Source organism: Lissotriton vulgaris, chromosome 9, assembly GCF_964263255.1.
Source record: "Lissotriton vulgaris chromosome 9, aLisVul1.2, whole genome shotgun sequence".
NCBI classification, from domain to species: domain Eukaryota; kingdom Metazoa; phylum Chordata; class Amphibia; order Caudata; family Salamandridae; genus Lissotriton; species Lissotriton vulgaris.
The window spans coordinates 422,184,040-422,203,384 of record NC_141697.1 but is presented as its reverse complement, the minus strand read 5'-3'; the positions used below and the strand labels follow the sequence as shown (position 1 = coordinate 422,203,384).

At 49.5% G+C, this 19,345-nt stretch overlaps 1 protein-coding gene across 1 annotated transcript in view; it reads left to right on the top strand.

Annotated features, from left to right (window-relative positions):
* Window positions 1-19,345, top strand: part of CDC42BPB (CDC42 binding protein kinase beta) — a 900,025-nt gene that overhangs the window by 834,764 nt on the left and 45,916 nt on the right. The window contains exon 34 of the mRNA XM_086937841.1: window positions 3,795-3,912. Within this exon, the coding sequence (XP_086793967.1) occupies window positions 3,795-3,912 (118 nt within the window). The remainder of the gene's footprint in view (window positions 1-3,794; window positions 3,913-19,345) is intronic.

Sequence of the window (19,345 nt, the reverse complement as noted above, 5' to 3'; positions counted from 1 at the left end):
GATTCCTGTGAATCCTCCATTTCGAGACACTGAAATCTGGAACTTGTCTGAATTAGGAACTTTCTTGAAGAAATTGAAGGTTTATGCAAGTCTCTTGAAAACCTACTCATGAGGAAGAAAAAATTTGTACCAAAAATACAAGAACGCTTTACAATAAATAAATATGCTTACGTGTATAATAAGCAAATAGAAGTGAGGAGAAACCAGTCATATAATCATAAAATAAAGCAGGAATATGCAGATGACATAAATGCAAAAATAATGAATTAAAATTGCACTATATGTAAAGTACTTGCATAGCGAAAAACAATAAAATGCAAAAATATGAGAGTACAGGCACAACTGACCTCCAAAGCCTGAAGTTGAAATATTGAACTGTAATGTGAGTAATAATCAAAAACTGTACATCACATGTCACCTATTAATAATGGGCAAGGCACATTTTAACAGAATTTGCGTACATTGGGCATATGATAAAATATTAAAACGTTCATAAACCAATAAGCATGAGGTAAAATTTAAAAATGATAACTGTGCGCTGAAATGGAAGAGAATACATGAATGAAGTATAAGTCAAAGCAATATATTACAATAATATGTTTGTCTAAATGAACCATACCACATGTGAAGCTTGGTATCATATGTAAAAGAGGTACCTTAGATAAAGAATCTCGTGGTACGGTCATACAGTATTGTAATCTCTGAGAGAAACGACTTGATGAAATACAGATATTTGCACTAACACATATCAGCAGCACAAAAACAAGATTGCATAAATGCGCACTCAAAACCCATTAATTCAAGCGCATGGAGTAATGCCTAAAATCACTTTTCTATATGACGTCTGTTTTGAAACATCCATATTCAGTGAAACAGGGACAGTAAATGAATAGAACATTTAATTACTCCTTTTGAAGAAACTCAACGCACAATGAAAATAGATTCCTGTTTGTAAGTAAATGAGTGAGTCACAGCCACTTTAAAAAGATACAGCACGCAATGAAATAATCTCAGCATGCAGACTAATGTTGTGCAGTGAAATAAGGTCAAACATTTACTTCATGCTTTAGCTGACAAATTCGACCCTCACTCATTAGTGTCCTGTCAATAATTCTCCCTTGCATGCTTTGAAGAAAACCAGGTGAGATGTGGAGATATATTCTCTAGCAATGACGCTGTTAAATAAACTGCTTCTGTGGAGCTTGCTCAAAGCTTAATGAGGAACAGAGATGGGGCACTGCGCACTTGAATAAACACATAACTCACTTCAATATTTAGCTATCAAATGGCAACGTTCGGCAGAATATTCTCCTGGTACCGGTTTTGAAATGCGTGCATTAGAAGCAAAGGTGCGCCACACCATGAAAGCCAGTTCCTTCAGTGCTCGAAAATCACCAAGGTGAAAGTGATGGTTGGCAGAACAGCAGCTGAGGGCGCAATGAAAATAAAAGCACAATGCACTTCGTAATAAATGTGATAAACCAGTCACATTTGAGGGCTCATGTTCTGCAATGAAACCAAGGAGCCGCTGGGAGTCGAGCTCCGTCAGCGGGTCTCACAGAATGGTGTCTGCGTCACCTCAGAGGAATGCTTAGGGCATTGTTTATCGGGCCAGGAGCTGCGCATGTATAAGCAAACTTGTTTATTTAAAAAGAGTCGGAACGAAGTGAAAGCCGGAGAAAAGCGGCAAATGAAAGACTGCCGGCACATGAGTGAAATAACCAGACTACCACTAGGAGCGGGCTCCGTCAGCGGGTCCAGAAAATGGCGGAATCAATCTCACCAGGCTCCGGTGAATGCGTGAGGAGAACAATCAGGCTGTCCCGGCTCCTGAAGCGCCAGCGAAGGCTTCACCGCGGCTCCTCAAGGCTTCCCACGACTGTTACATGCTGTAACTCCTCCATCGCCGCGCCCCGGGAGAGTCACGAAAACGCCCCCATCACCAACGGGCGCAAGCCACGCCCCCCAGACCTAGACCCATTAGATGTGAGAGGTTGGCCAGATGAAGGCAAACCTCCATCTGTCTTTAGCAGTAAGAACTCTGCACATCTTAAATGAAAGCCCTAATATGGATGTTATTTGAACACAGCCAGAAAAAGCATGGCGAGAGTTGCTTGTTATCCTTTGCAATAGAAGCATCCAGTCAGATGGATTTGCTCAGTAGGCAGTGGTCACGCATGATGATCCACTAGACCTAAAGAAGCAAACAGCGTAGATACCCAAGTAAATATAAACACACAACTGAAGGCTCTATCAGAAACAGCTAGGAAGCAAACCGATTTTTAGAACCACAGCAATCTACAACTCTAGAAAGACAAGCACCATTAAAGATCCTCTCCATGGCCCTGATGGCCCTGAAACCATGAGCCTGAATCGATTTCTGCATCCAATCATTCATGTGTGCTGTCAAGATTTTGTCTGTTCTGACACTTAGGGGCCATATGTATCAAAATCCTCATTTGCGATTTTTTGCGAATCTCTATTTGAGAATCGCAAAATGCTATGTATGTAAGATTTGCAATACATTTTGCGAATCCTACATATTCCTTAATTGTGAATCTCAAATTGCGATTCGCAATTACGAATACCTCCCCATTCATTCCTATGGGCATGAATGGGAAAACAGTCTCAATTTGTGATTAGCAATTAGAGAATCGTAAATTGATAATGCAATTTGATGGGTGCAAGGGTGTCAAAAGGATACCCTGTTGCACCCCTGAAATAAGCATGGGTGCACATGTGGCAAACATACATGCCCTAAGGGCATGTATGTGCTTCACGTTGCACTTTAAAAAAATGCAAAAAAGTGAATTTTTCAAAGAAATCACAAATTACCACCAACTTGAAGTTGGTGGTAATTTGCGATTCCTTAATGCCAAATTGCACTTTTTCGGTGCTGCTTACATTGCATTTAAGGAATCGCAAAATTTGCGATTCCTTAAATGCAATCGCAAAATAAGGAATCGCAAATTTTGTGATTCGTTATTTTGCACGCAGATTTGCCTCGTACATACCACTAAGTAAAATTACGATCGCAAACGCTGAAATTCTGCGAACTTCGGCATTTGCGATCGCAATTTTGCTTGATACATATGGCCCTTAGTGTCACCAGCTTGGGTGATTTTCTTTTCCCCAGGAACAACACAGAAAGCCACCACTGGTGTGGCCGCTGCTTATAGCAAAGGCAACTGCTAATGGATGCCCTGTGAGATACACACTTATGTCTCTGTTGCACTGAGGCATTCCCAAGATTTTTAAAGCAGGGTTCTGATGTGAAATTCCTATTTTTGAGAAACCATCCTTTAAGTGAGGGCTCTTGCCCCCACGAAACCCTGAATATGTTCATATTGATGGGATATTGTTCAAGTAATATCTAGGCTCCTAAATTACGGTGCTAGCCTACATGTTAAACCAAAGACTATGGCTTATATTTCAAATATGCAGTTTGGAAGACTCACTCATTAGAGGCTCGGACATCACACTGAAAAGCTATGCTTAAAGTTAAACAGGTTTTGCAAAAGGTAACCTTTTACAATTGTTATGTTTCAGATTTCATGAATATTGTATATGTAGATCTCACTCAATAGAGAGATCCTTCAAGTGACAGAGTTTAGTCTTTTCCTTTAGATATCAAGCCTATTGGCCAAAAGTGAGTTTCCCCATCCTGTGTGAGAAAATGATAAACTCTATAATCTCATATTGATGAAAATATTTTCAAAACATAAGTGTTTGAGTATGACTGTATTAGATTTAGCTTAAAATATGTTTAGTGCAATATGTTCCTTTCATTTCAGAGAGATGCTTAGAGACCCAGAAAAACGATCGAAAATGATATCCAACCCAATAAATTTCAACCATGTTGCTCACATGGGTCCTGGGGATGGAATGCAAGTTCTCATGGATCTACCACTGGTAAACATGTTTAAAATATGCATTTTGTGATGATGTGTATTGAATACTCACAATAAATCTTCGACGTAAGGACTGTGATGTAAATACAAAATGGGTATTATGAGAATATTTAGGAAAATATGTTACAGTGGAACACTGCTAAACTGAGCAAGCTGAAAGTTGCCCTTTTTGTTTTATTTTAAATTAGTGTAAATATTTAAGAAGATGTATGTAAATATAAAATCACAACCATAAAGTGGTGATCTTCTAAGTAATCTGTTTCTTCTTCCTTTTCTTGTTTGTTTTGTTAAAATAACAGAATGAATTTCCTCCCCCCTCATCCTCTCGACACTCTGCTCTGATATCACCTCCAGCAAACTTTGAGCACGTCTATCACATGAGCTCTATTTCTGCTGAAATCTTTCTACAGAATGACAATTCCTCACTGCAAGAATACCCTCTGCTTTCTTCCTCTTCCTGTCCCTCCTCCACTTCTTTAGCAAGGGTAGGCGTAGCTATAAACATCTGATTTGGAATGGTGTGCTGTGCCATTTTGCCAGTGCTGAAGAAAAACGGATTGAAAATACTAATATTTAAGCAGTCACTATTTTGGGTGCGTTTGGTTATAGACTTTTTGAGATTGCTGAGCTGCTGATGCTATGCATGCATGAGTCTAAATATGTTTGACCTATTGTTTGCATTCACCTGAAGCTTTTATGCAAATTCTAAGGTTCTTTCAGAACTTCACATATTTGTATAAATTTTTAAATCAAAGCTATTTATAAAATAGAATGGAATTTGAGATGTGTGATTAGGGCCTTTTACTAGATACCGTCTAACTATTTTCTCCATGGATTCATTCCTACGTTCACACTTTTTTTGTGCCATACATATTCATTGTGGGCCCAGCCATATCTTAATTTAAGCCTTTTTTATCTTGAACAAAAGGACCTGAAACCCCTTTAATAGACTGTTCCCCAATATAAATGGTCATGTAATGGAAGATATGTAACATGATTAGAGCATTGCAGTGTCCTTGTTGTTCTGGCAACCTTTCTCATTGTTGCAATGGTTAACAAGAACAAATTGAGTGCATATTGAGACCAAGGTGTAAGAAGTTATCTGAAAGAGACACGTTAGTGATAGATTCCTTACCTTAGAATATCCCCAGGCGTCAGACTGGATCCTGAAAGTTTTGCGTAGCAGTACCCTTGCGCGTCGGTAGGCGTCGTCTGCGGCTCCGCGTCCGTCGTCGGCGTCGTGGGCGCCGTGATGACGTCGTCGGAGTACTTAGACGCCGCCTCCGCGTGCTGACGTCAGTTCTTCTTTTTTCCGCGCCAGCCAGCGCAGATCTGGAAAAAGCAGTTCCCTGGTCATTTTTTGACTAACTTTTTGGATCTTTTTGATAACTTTCGAAGTCTTCACGACTCCGACGGTGCCGTTAGGGATGCCCGGCTTCAAGCACTGCGGCGGTTGCGAGCGACTCATGTCGGTTACGGATCCGCACCGACTGTGCCTGACGAGTTTGGGCGTCGACCATGACGACGAGGCCTGCTCCGACTGTCGGGCCCTCTCGAGGAAGGCCAGGCGGGAGCGGTCCCGCAGGCGACTCGAGATCCGCCAGTCAGCCCCGCGCCAAGTGAGGTCCCGGTCCCGGTCCCACGGGAGGTCGAGGGACAGGTCGCGGGGGCGGAGCCGTCACAGCTCCGGGAGTCGGCGCCACTCCTCCGGGTCCAAGTCGTCAGCTAAGAAGCATAAGAAGTCGAAGAGACATCATCGCTCTTCCGACTCCCCCCGACGCTCGCGCGATGCGGCCGGGGGTTCAGGTGACACCGCCCACGCGGCTCCTCAGGAGTCGCGGGCGCCGCGTTCGGCTCCATACCCCCCGGTCCCTGGGCTGAACGCGACGCCGGGGGAGATAGAGCGCTTCCTCATGGCCATGAGGTCCCTTTCTTCCCCGACGGGTTCCGCGGCGCCTTCGGGCCCAGTGAATCCGTCTGGGGGCCCTAGTGGGTCGGGTACAACCCCGACGCCGTCGGGTGCTTCGGCCTCGACGCCGCCGGCGCCGCAGGGCTCTGCGATCCCGACGCCGCCGCTGCCCTCGGGCTCGGCGCCGCAGGGTTCGACGGTCCCGGCGTCGTCGGTGCCTTGGGGTCCGACGCCGCAGGGTGCCGTTCGGCCCTCGTCGGGCGATGGAGCGTCCCCGGTGGACCTTACGACCCCCCCGGGGTCGGTCCGTGTGGTGTCCCCGCCGGCGTCGGTCCCGGCCGACGCCGTCCCCAATACCTCCTCTCTATGGGTCCCGGCGTCGGGACAGCGCCAGTCGGCGCCGATCCCGACGCCGTTCGGGGATTTCTATCCCTATGAACCATCCTCATTCGCTAACGACCCTGAGTCTCAGGAGATGAGGGAAGAGGAGGACTGGGAGGGGTCTGAGGACCCTCTGACAAGGGAATGTCAGTCTAACATGGACTGGACAGGAGACCTTGGGGAGGCCAGTGGCCTGGACACCTCTCCAGACACTGGATTCGTCTCTCCTCCTTACGTGGCTTCGGAGGAGGGCGCTACATATAGTGTGGTGTTGATGAGGGCTGCTAAGGCCTTGGGCCTTGAGCTCCCCGTCGCGGCCGTGAGGACTAATCTCCTCACTGAGGTCCTTAAGCCGCAGTCATGCTCCATGGAGCCAATGCTGCCGTTTAATGAGGCCTTGTCGGACGTTCTGTTGGGCACTTGGTCCAGGCCCGCTACAGGTTCGCCTGTAGATAGGAACGTGGCCAGACGCCACCGCCCGGCTCCGGGCGACCCATGTTTCCTGTCCACCCACCCCACCCCCGAGAGTCTGGTTATCCAGGCCTCTAACTCCCAGACCGCCTTCCCGTCAGCTCCCCCTGATCGGGAATCCAAGAGGTACGAGGCCTTTGGCAAAAATGTCTTCTCGTCCCTTAGCTGTGGACTGCTGTCTTCCAACACCGCATGCCTCTTGGGCCGTTACACCCATTCTATATGGGAAACGGTGGCGGAATTGCTGCCAGAGTGCCCGTTGGAGGTACGGGCCAAACTCGGCCAAGCCCTTGTGGAGGGCCGGGACGCAGCGAAATATTCGATCAGGTGCGGACTGGACACCACTGACTCGCTGGGCAGAGCGATGGCTACGACGGTGGCGATTCCGCCTGGCTTAGGTCCGCCAACTTCTCGGCTGATGTCCAGAATACACTCATGGACATGCCGTTCGATGGCCGTCGCCTCTTTGGCGACAAGGCAGACCACGCGCTCGAGCGCTTTAAGGACTCCAGGGCTACGGCCAAGTCCTTGGGCCTCTCGGCCCGCGCCAGCAAGTGGCTGCTTTTCGCTCCTTTCGTGGCCACGGAAGGGGCGTCCCCACACGTGCCGCCAGCCACTCGCCGCAAACTGTCGTCCAGCGCGGCGGCGGCCGTGGAAACCGCCGTGGAGGCGGTAGGGGAGGCAAGCGGAGCCAGTCCACACCTGCCCCCGCAGCATCTGCCTCTAAACCCTCCTAGTCCGTGCTTTTCGGCCCATGTGACGCCAGTGGGAGGCAGGGTTTGCCATCACCACTCTCACTGGCGCGCAGTCACTTCGGACAGGTGGGTGCTGCAGATCGTCCGAAGGGGCTACTCCCTCCCCTTCGAGACGACTCCTCAAGCCATGCCACCGCAACACCACCGCGTATCTGGGGATAATTTGCGGCTCCTGCAGGAGGAAGTTTCGGCCCTCTTGGCCAAGGGGGCCATCGAGCGCGTTCCTGGGCCAGAAGTAGGACGTGGTTGCTACTCCCACTACTTCCTGGTACCCAAGAAGGGCAAAGGAGGCCTACGCCCTATCTTGGATCTGAGGAGCGTCAACGGCTTCCTCCGGAAGGAGAAGTTCAAAATGATGACACTGGCTCAGGTTTTGACTGCCCTAGACCCAGGAGACTGGATGGTAGCGTTGGACTTGCAGGACGCGTATTTCCACATCCTCGTCCTGCCGGCCCACCGGCGTTACCTGCGGTTCATGGTAGGCCACGAGCACTTTCAGTTTACCTTGCTCCCCTTCGGCCTTACCAGCGCCCCACGGGTGTTCACGAAGGTGATGGCGGTGGTCGCAGCTCACCTGCGCAGGTTAGGGGTTTCAGTCTTCCCCTACCTAGACGACTGGTTGTTGAAGGCGGGCTCGCCCCAGGCAGTCGTCACCCACCTCCAGACTACGGCGGATCTCCTGCACAGGCTGGGATTTTCCATCAATGTGCCGAAGTCACACCTGTGCCCCTCTCAGAAGCTCCTTTTCATCGGAGCGGTTCTCGACTCGGCGCAGTTTCGGGTTTACCCGCCCGAACAGCGGGTCCGGGATATTCAGGCCCTGATCCCGGTCTTCGGGCCGTTATCCCGGGTTTCGGTCAGGTTGACGCTGCGGCTTCTGGGGCTGATGGCCTCCTGCATCCTTCTGGTGCATCACGCACGGTGGCGGATGCGGGCTCTGCAGTGGGACCTGAAGTTTCAGTGGGCCCAGCACCGGGGCAACCTTTCCGACCATGTCCTGATCTCGGAGGGCACTGCGAGACAGCTGCAGTGGTGGCTCACGGACCGCGATTGGGTCAACGGCAGATCCCTCTCCCTTCCCCAACCGGAGCACGTGGTTGTGACGGACGCGTCCCTCCAGGGCTTGGGTGGCCACTTGGGAGAGGCGGAGATCAGAGGACTCTGGTCTCCGGCGGAATCCCGGCTCCATATCAATCTGTTGGAGCTGCGGGCGATTCGTCTGGCACTGAAAGCATTCCTCCCGTCTGTCCGAGGGAGTGCAGTGCGGGTGTTCACGGACAACACCACCGCCATGTGGTACTGCAACAAACAGTGCGGTGTGGGGTCGTGGACCCTCTGCCATGAGGCTCTGCGCCTCTGGCAGTGGCTGGAACATCAGGGCGTGACTCTGGTGGTTCAACACCTGGCAGGTTCTCTGAACGCCAGGGCGGACGAACTCAGCCGTCGGTGCTCGATGGATCACGAATGGCGTCTGGACTCGGACGTGGCGCAAGGCCTCTTTCTGCGTTGGGGAGAGCCTTGGTTAGATCTATTCGCCACCGAAGAGAACGCGCAATGTCATCAGTTCTGTGCGTTGGAATTTCCAAGGCGGCACTCGCTCGGAGACGCTTTTCGTCGCGAGTGGAGCTGCGGTCTGTTGTACGCCTTTCCGCCTATACCTCTTCTGCCCAGAGTGCTGAAGAAGATCAAGCGCGACCGGGCACAAGTCATCCTTGTGGCTCCGGACTGGGCACGAAGGTTCTGGTATCCCGAGCTACTCAGTATGTCAGTCGATCCCCCGGTTCGTCTGCCTCTTCAGGAGGACCTTCTGTCGCAGCAGCAGGGGACGGTCCTCCACCCGAACCTGTCCAGTCTCCACCTCCATGCATGGAGATTGAGCGGCGGCAGTTGAGGCCATTTGACTTGCCTCCTGAAGTTTGCAACATCATTCTGGCAGCCAGGCGTCCCTCCACAAAAACGGTATACGCCTGCAGGTGGAACAGATTTGTGGCATGGTGCACAGCAAAGGCTGTGGATCCTCTCAATGCCCCTCTCTCTGAGGTTCTTCTCTTCCTTCTTTCTCTTGCCCAGCAGGGCTCTGCTCTGGGCACTATCAAGGGCTATCTTTCGGCTCTTTCGGCCTTTCTGAGACTGCCTGACCAACCTTCTTTGTTCAAGTCCCCTATAGTTAACAGATTTCTGAAAGGCATCACTCATACCTTTCCTCCTGTTCCTTTCGTGATGCCTCAGTGGAACTTGAATCTGGTTCTAACATTTCTGATGTGCGCTCCCTTTGAGCCACTTCATAACTGTCCGCTTCGCCTTCTTTCTTTGAAGACTGCATTCCTGGTAGCCATCACCTCTACCAGGAGAGTGAGTGAGCTCCAGGCTCTTTCTTGTAAGCCTCCTTTCCTTTCAGTCCATCCGGACAAGGTTGTTTTGAGGACTAGGCCCTCCTTCTTGCCTAAGGTGGTCACGGCCTTCCACATTGGGCAGTCCATCACATTGCCCACCTTCTTTCCGCCTCCGCACCCCTCGAGAGAGGAGGAGAGGCTCCACCGTCTGGACCCAAAACGTGCGCTCTCATTCTATCTGGATCGCACACGCCAGTTCCGGGTGGATGATCAACTCTTTGTTGGGTACGCGGGCGCTAAGAAAGGGAAAGCGGTGCACAAGAGGACCATTTCTAGATGGATTATCATGTGCATCCAGGCGTGTTACTCCTTGGCTAAGAAGGAACCACCTGTTGGGCTGCGGGCTCATTCCACTCGAGCCACGGCCACTACAACTGCCTTGGGCCGAGGTGTGCCCCTGCAGGACATTTGCCAGGCTGCTACGTGGGCTTCGTTGCACACGTTTGCGAGGCACTACTGCCTGGACAGTCAAGTCCGGAGAGATGGCTACTTCGGCCGTTCTGTCCTCCAGGACTTTCTGGTGTGAATATTGGTTCGCAGACCCACCACCACGGGGATGGTATTGCTGGGGTATCTATTCTAAGGTAAGGAATCTATCACTAATGTGTCTCTTTCAGATGCACAAGTTACTACTTGTGTAACGATATAACTGTAAGAGACATTAGTTAGTGATAGATTCCTTACCGACCCACCCATCCTCCCCGTTCTGCGAACCGATATCTAGGGTTAAGGTCATCCCCTTTCAGGGCCCTAGTTTCTTGGCACCAGTGTCGGTTTTTGTCATGGCTCTGCGCTTCTGGCGCGGAAAAGCTGTGGCTAAGAACTGACGTCAGCACGCGGAGGCGGCGTCTAAGTACTCCGACGACGTCATCACGGCGCCGACGACGGACGCGGAGCCGCAGACGACGCCTACCGACGCGCAAGGGTACTGCTACGCAAAACTTTCCGGATCCAGTCTGACGCCTGGGGATATTCTAAGGTAAGGAATCTATCACTAACTAATGTCTCTTACAGATATATCGTTACACAAGTAGTAACTTGTGCAATAGTTGACAACTTGTCGAAAAAGCTGGGCTTTGAGTCATTTGTTGAGGTGAAGGATATTCTGGCATTATTACACATTCAGGATCAGTTACTTGCAAAGTATGGTGCATGTCCTACCAGTTGGTATCTGTGTTTTTTTGCAATTTGTCTGTACTTCTTCTGGGTAAGGGAAGACATATGTAAGAGGCTTGTACAAGATTTCATATACTTGGACATTTCTTCCTGAAGTAGCAGATCTGAAAGAGACATGTTAGTGATAGATTCCTTACCTTAGAATATCCCCAGGCGTCAGACTGGATCCGGAAACTTTTGCGTAGCAGTACCCTTGCACGTCGGTAGGCGTCGTCTGCGGCTCTGCGTCCGTCGTCTGCGTCGTGATGACGTCGTCGGAGTACTTAGACGCCGCCTCCGCGTGCTGACGTCAGTTCTTCTTTTTTCCGCGCCAGCCAGCGCAGATCTGGAAAGAGCAGTTACCCAAAGTCACTTTTTGACTAGTTTTTTGATCTCTTTTGATCATTTTTCGAAGTCTAACTACTCCAATCGGTGCCGCAGGGATGCCCGGTTTTAAACACTGTGAGGAGTGCGACCGCACGATGTCGGTCACGGACCCCTACCACCTGTGTTTGACCTGTTTAGGCGTCGACCAAGACGACAAGGCCTGCTCCGACTACCGGGCCCTATCTTCGAAAGCCAGGCGGGAGCGGTCCCGCAGGCGACTCGAACTCCGGCAGTCGGCCCCGCGCCGCGTGAGGTCCCGGTCCTACTGAAGGTCAAGGGAAAGGTCGCGGGGACGGAGCCACCACAGCTCTGGGAGTCGGCACCACTCCTCCGGGTCGAAGTCGTCGTCAGGTAAGAAGCACAAGAAGTCGAAGAGACGTCATCGCTCTTCTGACTCCCCCCGACGCTCGCGCGATGCGGCCGTGGGTTCGGGTGACACCGCCCACGCGGCTCCTTCGGAGTCGCGGGCGTCTCGTCCCGCCCCACACCCTCCGGTCCCTGGGCAGGACGCGACGCCGGAGGAGATTGAGAGCTTCCTCATGGCCATGAGGTCCCTTTCTCCTCCGACGGGCTCTGCTGCGCCTTCGGGCCCAGCGGACCCGTCTAGAGGCACTAGAGTCAGAGTCAGAGTCAAAAACACTTTATTCGATTAAATTAAAATCACAAAAGTATGCTATACATACACAGTTGATTATTGGAGTATATAAAAATTTTTTTTAAAAAAGCTTAAAAACAAGGCACATTATATACAAATACAAAATTTCATATTTACAAGATTCATTTTACAAAAGTTATAGAAAAAATTAAAATGTTTATCCTCGTACTGCACTGTCTGTGGTTTGCTACTCAAATTCATTTATACATTATGTAGAATGGAGTTTGTTCAATAATATATTTACAATAGTATTTACAAACCTATAATACAATCCTATTAACAGTGATACCCCTACTGTGCATACAATTTTTAACAAAGGCTAGGACAATTGATCGATGCCTTCGCTCTGTTTCGACGCGACCTAATGGACATAGTTAGAAAATTTGCCACCCCGTACATGATTAGGGGTGTTTCCATTAACTGTAAAAACAGAAAGGCTGGTTTCACCTGGGTGAATTTGTTATCCTTTAATATGGGCTTGATGTATTTCTCTCTCGCAATTCTGAAAAAAGGACAAAAAAAGAAGAAGTGAAGAGAATCCTGGTCTGAGAAATCGTCACACTTACAGGGGGCGTTCTCATGTGGTTTACACCATTTATTGTATTCACCCAGTAAGAGGTGAGACTGATCAAAGCGGAATTTAGTGAGAAGCCACCGGTGGAAAGGTTTATTTACTACCGCCAGGTATGGTTCGATAGCTAAAGAAGTTATTGTCAAAAAATGGGACCTCACGGTTGGCTTCATAATCTCGCGAGTTTCTCTATCGGCTTCTCTTTTCTTTATATATTCCAATTTTGCCCAACTAATATCATCTTTTTGTAGGCCTTCAGGATTGGTATACAACTCAGGGCGGCCCAGATATTGTGCTATTTTCTTAATATAAGAAAGCCACTCGATCTCAGCCACACGATCCCGCCCCATACAGTCTTTTATAATCGTGTGGTTCAAGGTTAAATTGGGATTAAGCCAGGTTTTAATCCATGCCCTCAACGGTGCAAGTGACAACAAATCTTCAATGTAACCCACCCCTAGTTCCATATGTACTGAGTGAGCAGGTGTGGAGTTAGGTAAGCCCAGAACATTTCGCAGAAAAATGTTCTCTGCCCTTTGAATTTGGGTTGTGTTCTTATGTCCCCAGATGGAGGCTCCATATCTTGCTATTGCCAGGGTTTTGGCTTTGTATATGGATAATATAGCCTCAGGTGGTTTGCCGCCTAAACGTTTTGCGAACCCCATTATGGCAGCAGAAGATCTTTTAACTGCTGCGGTCTTACTCAGGATTTGTGGTGCCCATGTCCCTTTCTCATCAAACACCACACCTAAATATGTAAAGGTTTTTACCTTAGTAAGTACAGCACCGTTACAGGTCAGGGTTCTGATATTACCTTTTGAATTACCCACAGCCATGACATGCGATTTTCCTGCGTTAATCACTAAATCCAGGTCTTGCATAAAAGCCCCAAAGGTGTTAAGGAGAAGTTGAAGGCCCCTCGGGGTCCTTGACATCAGCACCGTGTCGTCGGCATACAAGAGTACCGGCGTCACGGAACCACCCATGCAGGGCACATCTGCAGAGGCAGTTTTCAGCGAGTCACCAAGGGAGTTAATATAAAGGGAGAAGAGCATTGGTGCCAAAATGCACCCTTGGCGCACTCCCCTACCCGATTTAAAAAAGGAGGTACAGTTCCCTTCTTGGGTCATGCGGATAGTTGCCTTTAGATCACTGTGGAGTCGCGCCAGAAAATCCACAAGAGCCCGATCCAGTCCCAATTCTAGGAGTATTGTCCACAGCTTTGACCTATTAACTAGATCAAAAGCTGTGGACAAGTCCATGAAGGCCAGGTACATCATCCCCCTTGATGCTACAGTGTATTTGCTAAGTATAAGGTGCAAATTGAGGCATTGGTCTTCTGTACCTCTTGCAGATCTAAACCCATACTGTGCATCACACAAGATGTTTTTGTCGGTTGACCAGGCTGAGATTCTCTCTAGTATTATTTTACCCAAGATTTTAAAAGAGGAATCTAGCAGGGATATGGGTCTATAGCATCTAGGGTCCCCCCTTTGGCCCTTCTTGAATATGGGGATGATGACAGCTTGTGACCAAGTAGTTGGAGGTCTTAACTTATCTATACCAACTACATTAAAAACATTGGCAAGAACAACTGACCACATTGCTGAATTTGTTTTGTACATATCTGCGGGTACGCCATCTGGCCCAGGGGCCTTCTGTGATGACATGCCTTCGATAGCACTCTGTACCTCTTTAATAGTAAAACTTAAGAGAGGGGCTTGGATGTCGATTGGCGTTAAGTTAACAGGACCTAAGTCAATATTGCTGCCATAAATTTTTTGGAAATGGTCCAGCCATTCCTTCTCGGAAATGTTTAGTTCCAATGGCGCATTTTCTTTCCCATTGAACAACGGTGTATTAACAATGGTCCAGAACTTTGCGCTGTCCCTCAGGGTGGCTTTTTCATACAAATCATCCCACGCCTGTTTCTTAATTTCCTTCTTCCTAGCTAGGATATCCTGATTGTATTGTTTCCTGAGCCTCGCCACCTCCATTCTATCACGGGGAACCTTTTTCAGTGCTTCATGGAGTACTCGGTGTGATTTGGAGCATGCCTTATTGAACCACCCCTCAGCCTTTCTCTCTCTCTTTGGGGCTTTGCATTTTAGGTCATCTGCCACCTGGCGACAGATGGCTTCAAAAGACCCAATGATGTTCCCTTTAAATCTCAGGGGCTCTCTACAAACATTAATATCGCTGCCCACTTTCTCGTTAAGAGAGTGAAAGAACTCCTCTGGAATAACTTTGCTCCATTTCACCCGTCTCCCTTGATCCTTTGTGGTGATATCCACAACAAAATCTGCTTCTAAGTTTTTATTTAACAGTGACAAAATATTATCCTCCATATTCAACACAACCGGGTTGTGGTCACTATGTATAGTATGTATAGCATTGTAAAAAATAACATTCTGCAACAGAACTGGTGAGATAAAAATATAATCTATAATACTGTTACAATCCCTAGCTCTGTAGGTTGGGACCCTTTCATTGCTGTCAAAAAACTCTGGTTCATAGAGTTCGTTTTCTAGAAGCAGATTTTCTAGGGTTGATCCTTTAACAGAGTGTTCAAAGTGTGGGGGTTGGAACATATCTACATTCAAATTATCTATAAAGTGACAGTTTTGCTGGCATAAATGTACATTAAAATCTCCCAACAAAATAAAATATATCGACGCGGTTTGACTCTATATCGACGCGGTCTAGAGGCACTAGCGGGTCGGGGGCTTCAACCCCGACGCCTTCGGGTGCTTCGGCGCGGACGCCGACGGCACCTTCGGGCCCGGCGCCGCTGTGCCCCACGATCCCGACACCGCTGGTGCCTCCGGGCCCGGCGCCGCAAGGCCCAGCGGCTCCGGCGCCTTCGGGCCCGGTGCCGCGGGACGCCGCTGGCCCTTCCTCGGGCTCTGGATCGTCACCGGTGGAACTTACGACCCCCCAAGCCCCTACCCCCCCCCCCCCCCCCCCCCCCCCCCGGCGTCGGTCCGTCAGGTGTTACCTCCGGCGCCGCCCCCAATACCTCCTTTGCTTCGGTTCCGACGTCGGAGCGGCGCCGCTGGGCACCGCATCCGACGCCGTTTAGAGATTTCAACTTCTACGAACCGAACCCATTCAATTACAACCCTGAGTCTCAGGAGATGGGTGAAGAGGATTGGGAGGGGTCTGAGGACCCTCTGACCAAGGAGTGTCAGTCTCATGAGGACTGGGCAGGAGACCTTGAGGAGGCCAGTGGCCTGGACACCTCTCCAGACACTGGTTTTGTCTCTCCTCCTACCGTGGCTTCGGAGAAGGGGGCTACCTATGGTGTGGTGTTGACGAGGGCTGCCAAGGCCTTGGGCCTTTAGCTCCCTGTCGCGGCCGTGAGGACTAACCTCCTCACAGAGGTCCTTAAACCGCAGTCATCCTCGGCTGCTGCCCTTCAATGAGTGTATAGATAGGGGGGTTTACCCAAACATAGTCACTGGGACCTGGGTTCGATAAGTACTGAGAGGAAGGGGTCCCAGCGTAAGTGTGATATAATATAAACAATCCCAAAAATTATTTACACAAACAATAAATGAATCCACATTGTTTTATTCACAATGGGACTAGGTATACTGAATATACAGATAACTAATCAATAATTTCAATTGGTTGTACAGTACCCCGGGGGGGGGGGGGGGGAGAGGGGGGAGGTTGTGGTAAGTGATCAGGTGAGGATGTGGTGATGGAAAGGAATTTGTGACCGTAAAATCAGTCAATTCGCAACACTGTATTAACGAATTATATACAGTACAGTGGACCAATAGTTCAAAGCATTAAATCAGGAAATCATACTTCACATAGTACAATGAATGAAACAAATAATGGCGTGAAGTTGATGGTCAGATAGGTGGTTGTCGACGTTTCGACCCTCAAAAGATTGCAGGGATTAGTTGTGCCCTTGCTGTGGGGTCTTCATCAGGACAGAAAGGGGGGGCAGGCAACCTAATTCAGTGTATAAAATAAAGAATTATGTTTCATAATAGTGGGACATGCCTCATATTATATTACTGAAACCATTTGAGCACACATAATTAAGCAAATTATACCAGGGGGGTTGATAATTCTTATTACAAATAAGTTATTATAGATACGGTAAACTAGACCGTTTGGTGTTTTATGAACTTAAAATTCAAAAAAGAGAGGGGCTCTAGGCGAGGTAACATTATATCAAAAAGTGGAACTAAACCATTCTGAGAGAGTAAAAATCACATTTGTTGAATAGAGCGTTAGGAGCCGAAATGCGGCCCGGGGTGGGGGGTGACTCTGGCGTTCTCTGTACCCAGATATTGAAAGGTGTTAGCGGTTTACCTTGATTCGTAAAACGGGGTCAAGGGCCACCATCACATTAGATCCCTTTGCGAGTGCGTCTCTGTAATAAAACCCGTGGAATGAGAACCATGGCCAATCAGAGAGAAGTGACAAAACAAATGTTGAAATTAGAGCAGGCTTACCAAGTGGTAAAATAATTGTTGCCACGAGTTACAATGAATGGTTAACAGATCGTGCGTTGGTACCTAGGGATTGTAAGGAGAGCCAGTCACTCTCAATAAGTTTCATATAGGAGACACATCGCGTTAAAGAAAGAAAAAGACGGCCGACGGCTTACCCGTATTGATGGGAAGTCGCACCAGGACCCGGCGATTATTCAAAGTCCGGGGTGTCTGTTAGATAAATTACGAGGGTATTATTTTCAAAGACCGGAAAAGCCCGTGCATAGACATTTAACCTTTGCTTAGAAAGGTTCAGAGATATCCGAGGCTTACTTGAATACTGCCGACTGAATCGGACTGGAGACCTTGGGGAAGCCAGTGGCCTGGACACCTCTCCAGACACTGGTTTTGTCTCTCCTCCTACCGTGGCTAAGGAGGAGGGGGCTACCTATGGTGTGGTGTTGACGAGGGCCGCCAAGGCCTTGGTCCTTGAGCTCCCCGTCACGGCCGTGAGGACTAACCTCCTCACAGAGGTCCTTAAACCGCAGTCATGCTCGGCTGCTGCCCTTTAATGAGGCCTTGACCGACGTTCTTTTGGGCACTTGGTCCAGGCCCGCTACGGGTTCTCCCGTAGATAGGAACGTGGCCAGACGCCACCGCCCGGCTCCGGGCGACCCATGTTTCCTGTCCTCCCACCCCACCCCCGAGAGTCTGGTCATCCAGGCCTCTAATTCCCAGACCGCATTCCCGCCGGACAGGGAATCCAAGAGGTATGAGAATTATGGTAAAAAGATATTCTCCTCCCTTAGTTTGGGACTGTGGTCTTCCAACACCGCATGACTCTTGAGCGGCTACACCCACTCTCTGTGGGAGATGGTGGCAGAGGTGCTGCCAGAGTGCCCGTTGGAGGTACGGGCCAAACTCGGCCAAGCCCTTGTGGAGGGCCGAGATGCAGCCAAGTATTCGATCAGGTGTGGGCTGGATACCACCGACTCACTAGGCAGAGCGATGGCTACGACGGTGGCGGTGAGACGCCACGGCTGGCTGAGATCCGCCAATTTTTCGGCAGATGTCCAGAACACTCTGATGGACATGCCGTTCGATGGCCGTCGCCTTTTTGGCGACAAGGCAGACCATGCGCTTGAGCGCTTTAAGGACTCCAGGGCTACGGCCAAGTCCTTAGGCCTCTCGGGCCCGCGCCAGGAAACTGGTGCCTTTCGCTCCTTTCGTGGCCAAGGAAGGGGCGTCCCCACAAGTGCCCGCCCGCCACTCGCCGCAGACTACCATCCAGGGCGGCGGCGGCCGTGGAAACCGCCTTGGAGGCGGTCGGGGAAACCAGCGGGTCAGTCCACACATTTCCCCGCAGCATCCGCCTCTAAACCCTCCTAGTCCGTGCTTTTCGGCCCATGTGACGCCAGTGGGAGGCAGGGTTCGCCATCACCACTCTCACTGGCGCACTGTCGCTTCGGACATGTGGGTGCTGCAGATCGTCCGGAGGGGCTACTCCCTCCCCTTCGAGACGACTCCTCAAGCCATGCCACCGCAACACCACCGCGTGTCGGGGGATCACTTGCGGCTCCTGCAGGAGGAAGTTTCGGCCCTCTTGGCCAAGGGGGCAATCGAGCGCGTTCCTGGGCCAGAAGTAGGACGTGGTTGCTACTCCCACTACTTTCTGGCACCCAAGAAGGGCAAAGGGGGCCTACGCCCTATCTTGGATCTAAGGAACGTCAACGGCTTCCTCCGGAAGGAGAAGTTCAAAATGCTGACTCTGGCTCAGGTCTTAGCTGCCCTAGACCCAGGAGACTGGATGGTAGTGTTGGACTTGCAGGACGCGTATTTCCACATCCCGGTCCTGCCAGCCCATCGGCGTTACCTGCGGTTCACGGTAGGCCACGAGCACTTTCAGTTTACAGTGCTCCCTTTCGGCCTTACCAGCGCCCCACGGGTGTTCACGAAGGTGATGGCGGTGGTCGCAGCTCATCTGCGCAGGTTGGGGGTCTCAGTCTTCCCCTACCTCGACGACTGGTTGTTGAAGGCGACCATTATGAAAATGGGGTAGCCCATAAGGTATGGACCTGGGTGAATATAATTATAAACAAACAGTGGTCCTGAACCTATCAATTACAGTTTTTTGAACAAATCAAGGATGAATCAATATTTGAGTAAAAAAGCAACAATAATCTGTCTGCTAAATGTAAAGACTATATAGTCTTTGAAAGAAACCTTGCACCACGGTTAGAGAAAATATATTCCTATTTAATTTTTTGTATTCATATTTTTGATATACTTTTTATCAATAAAAA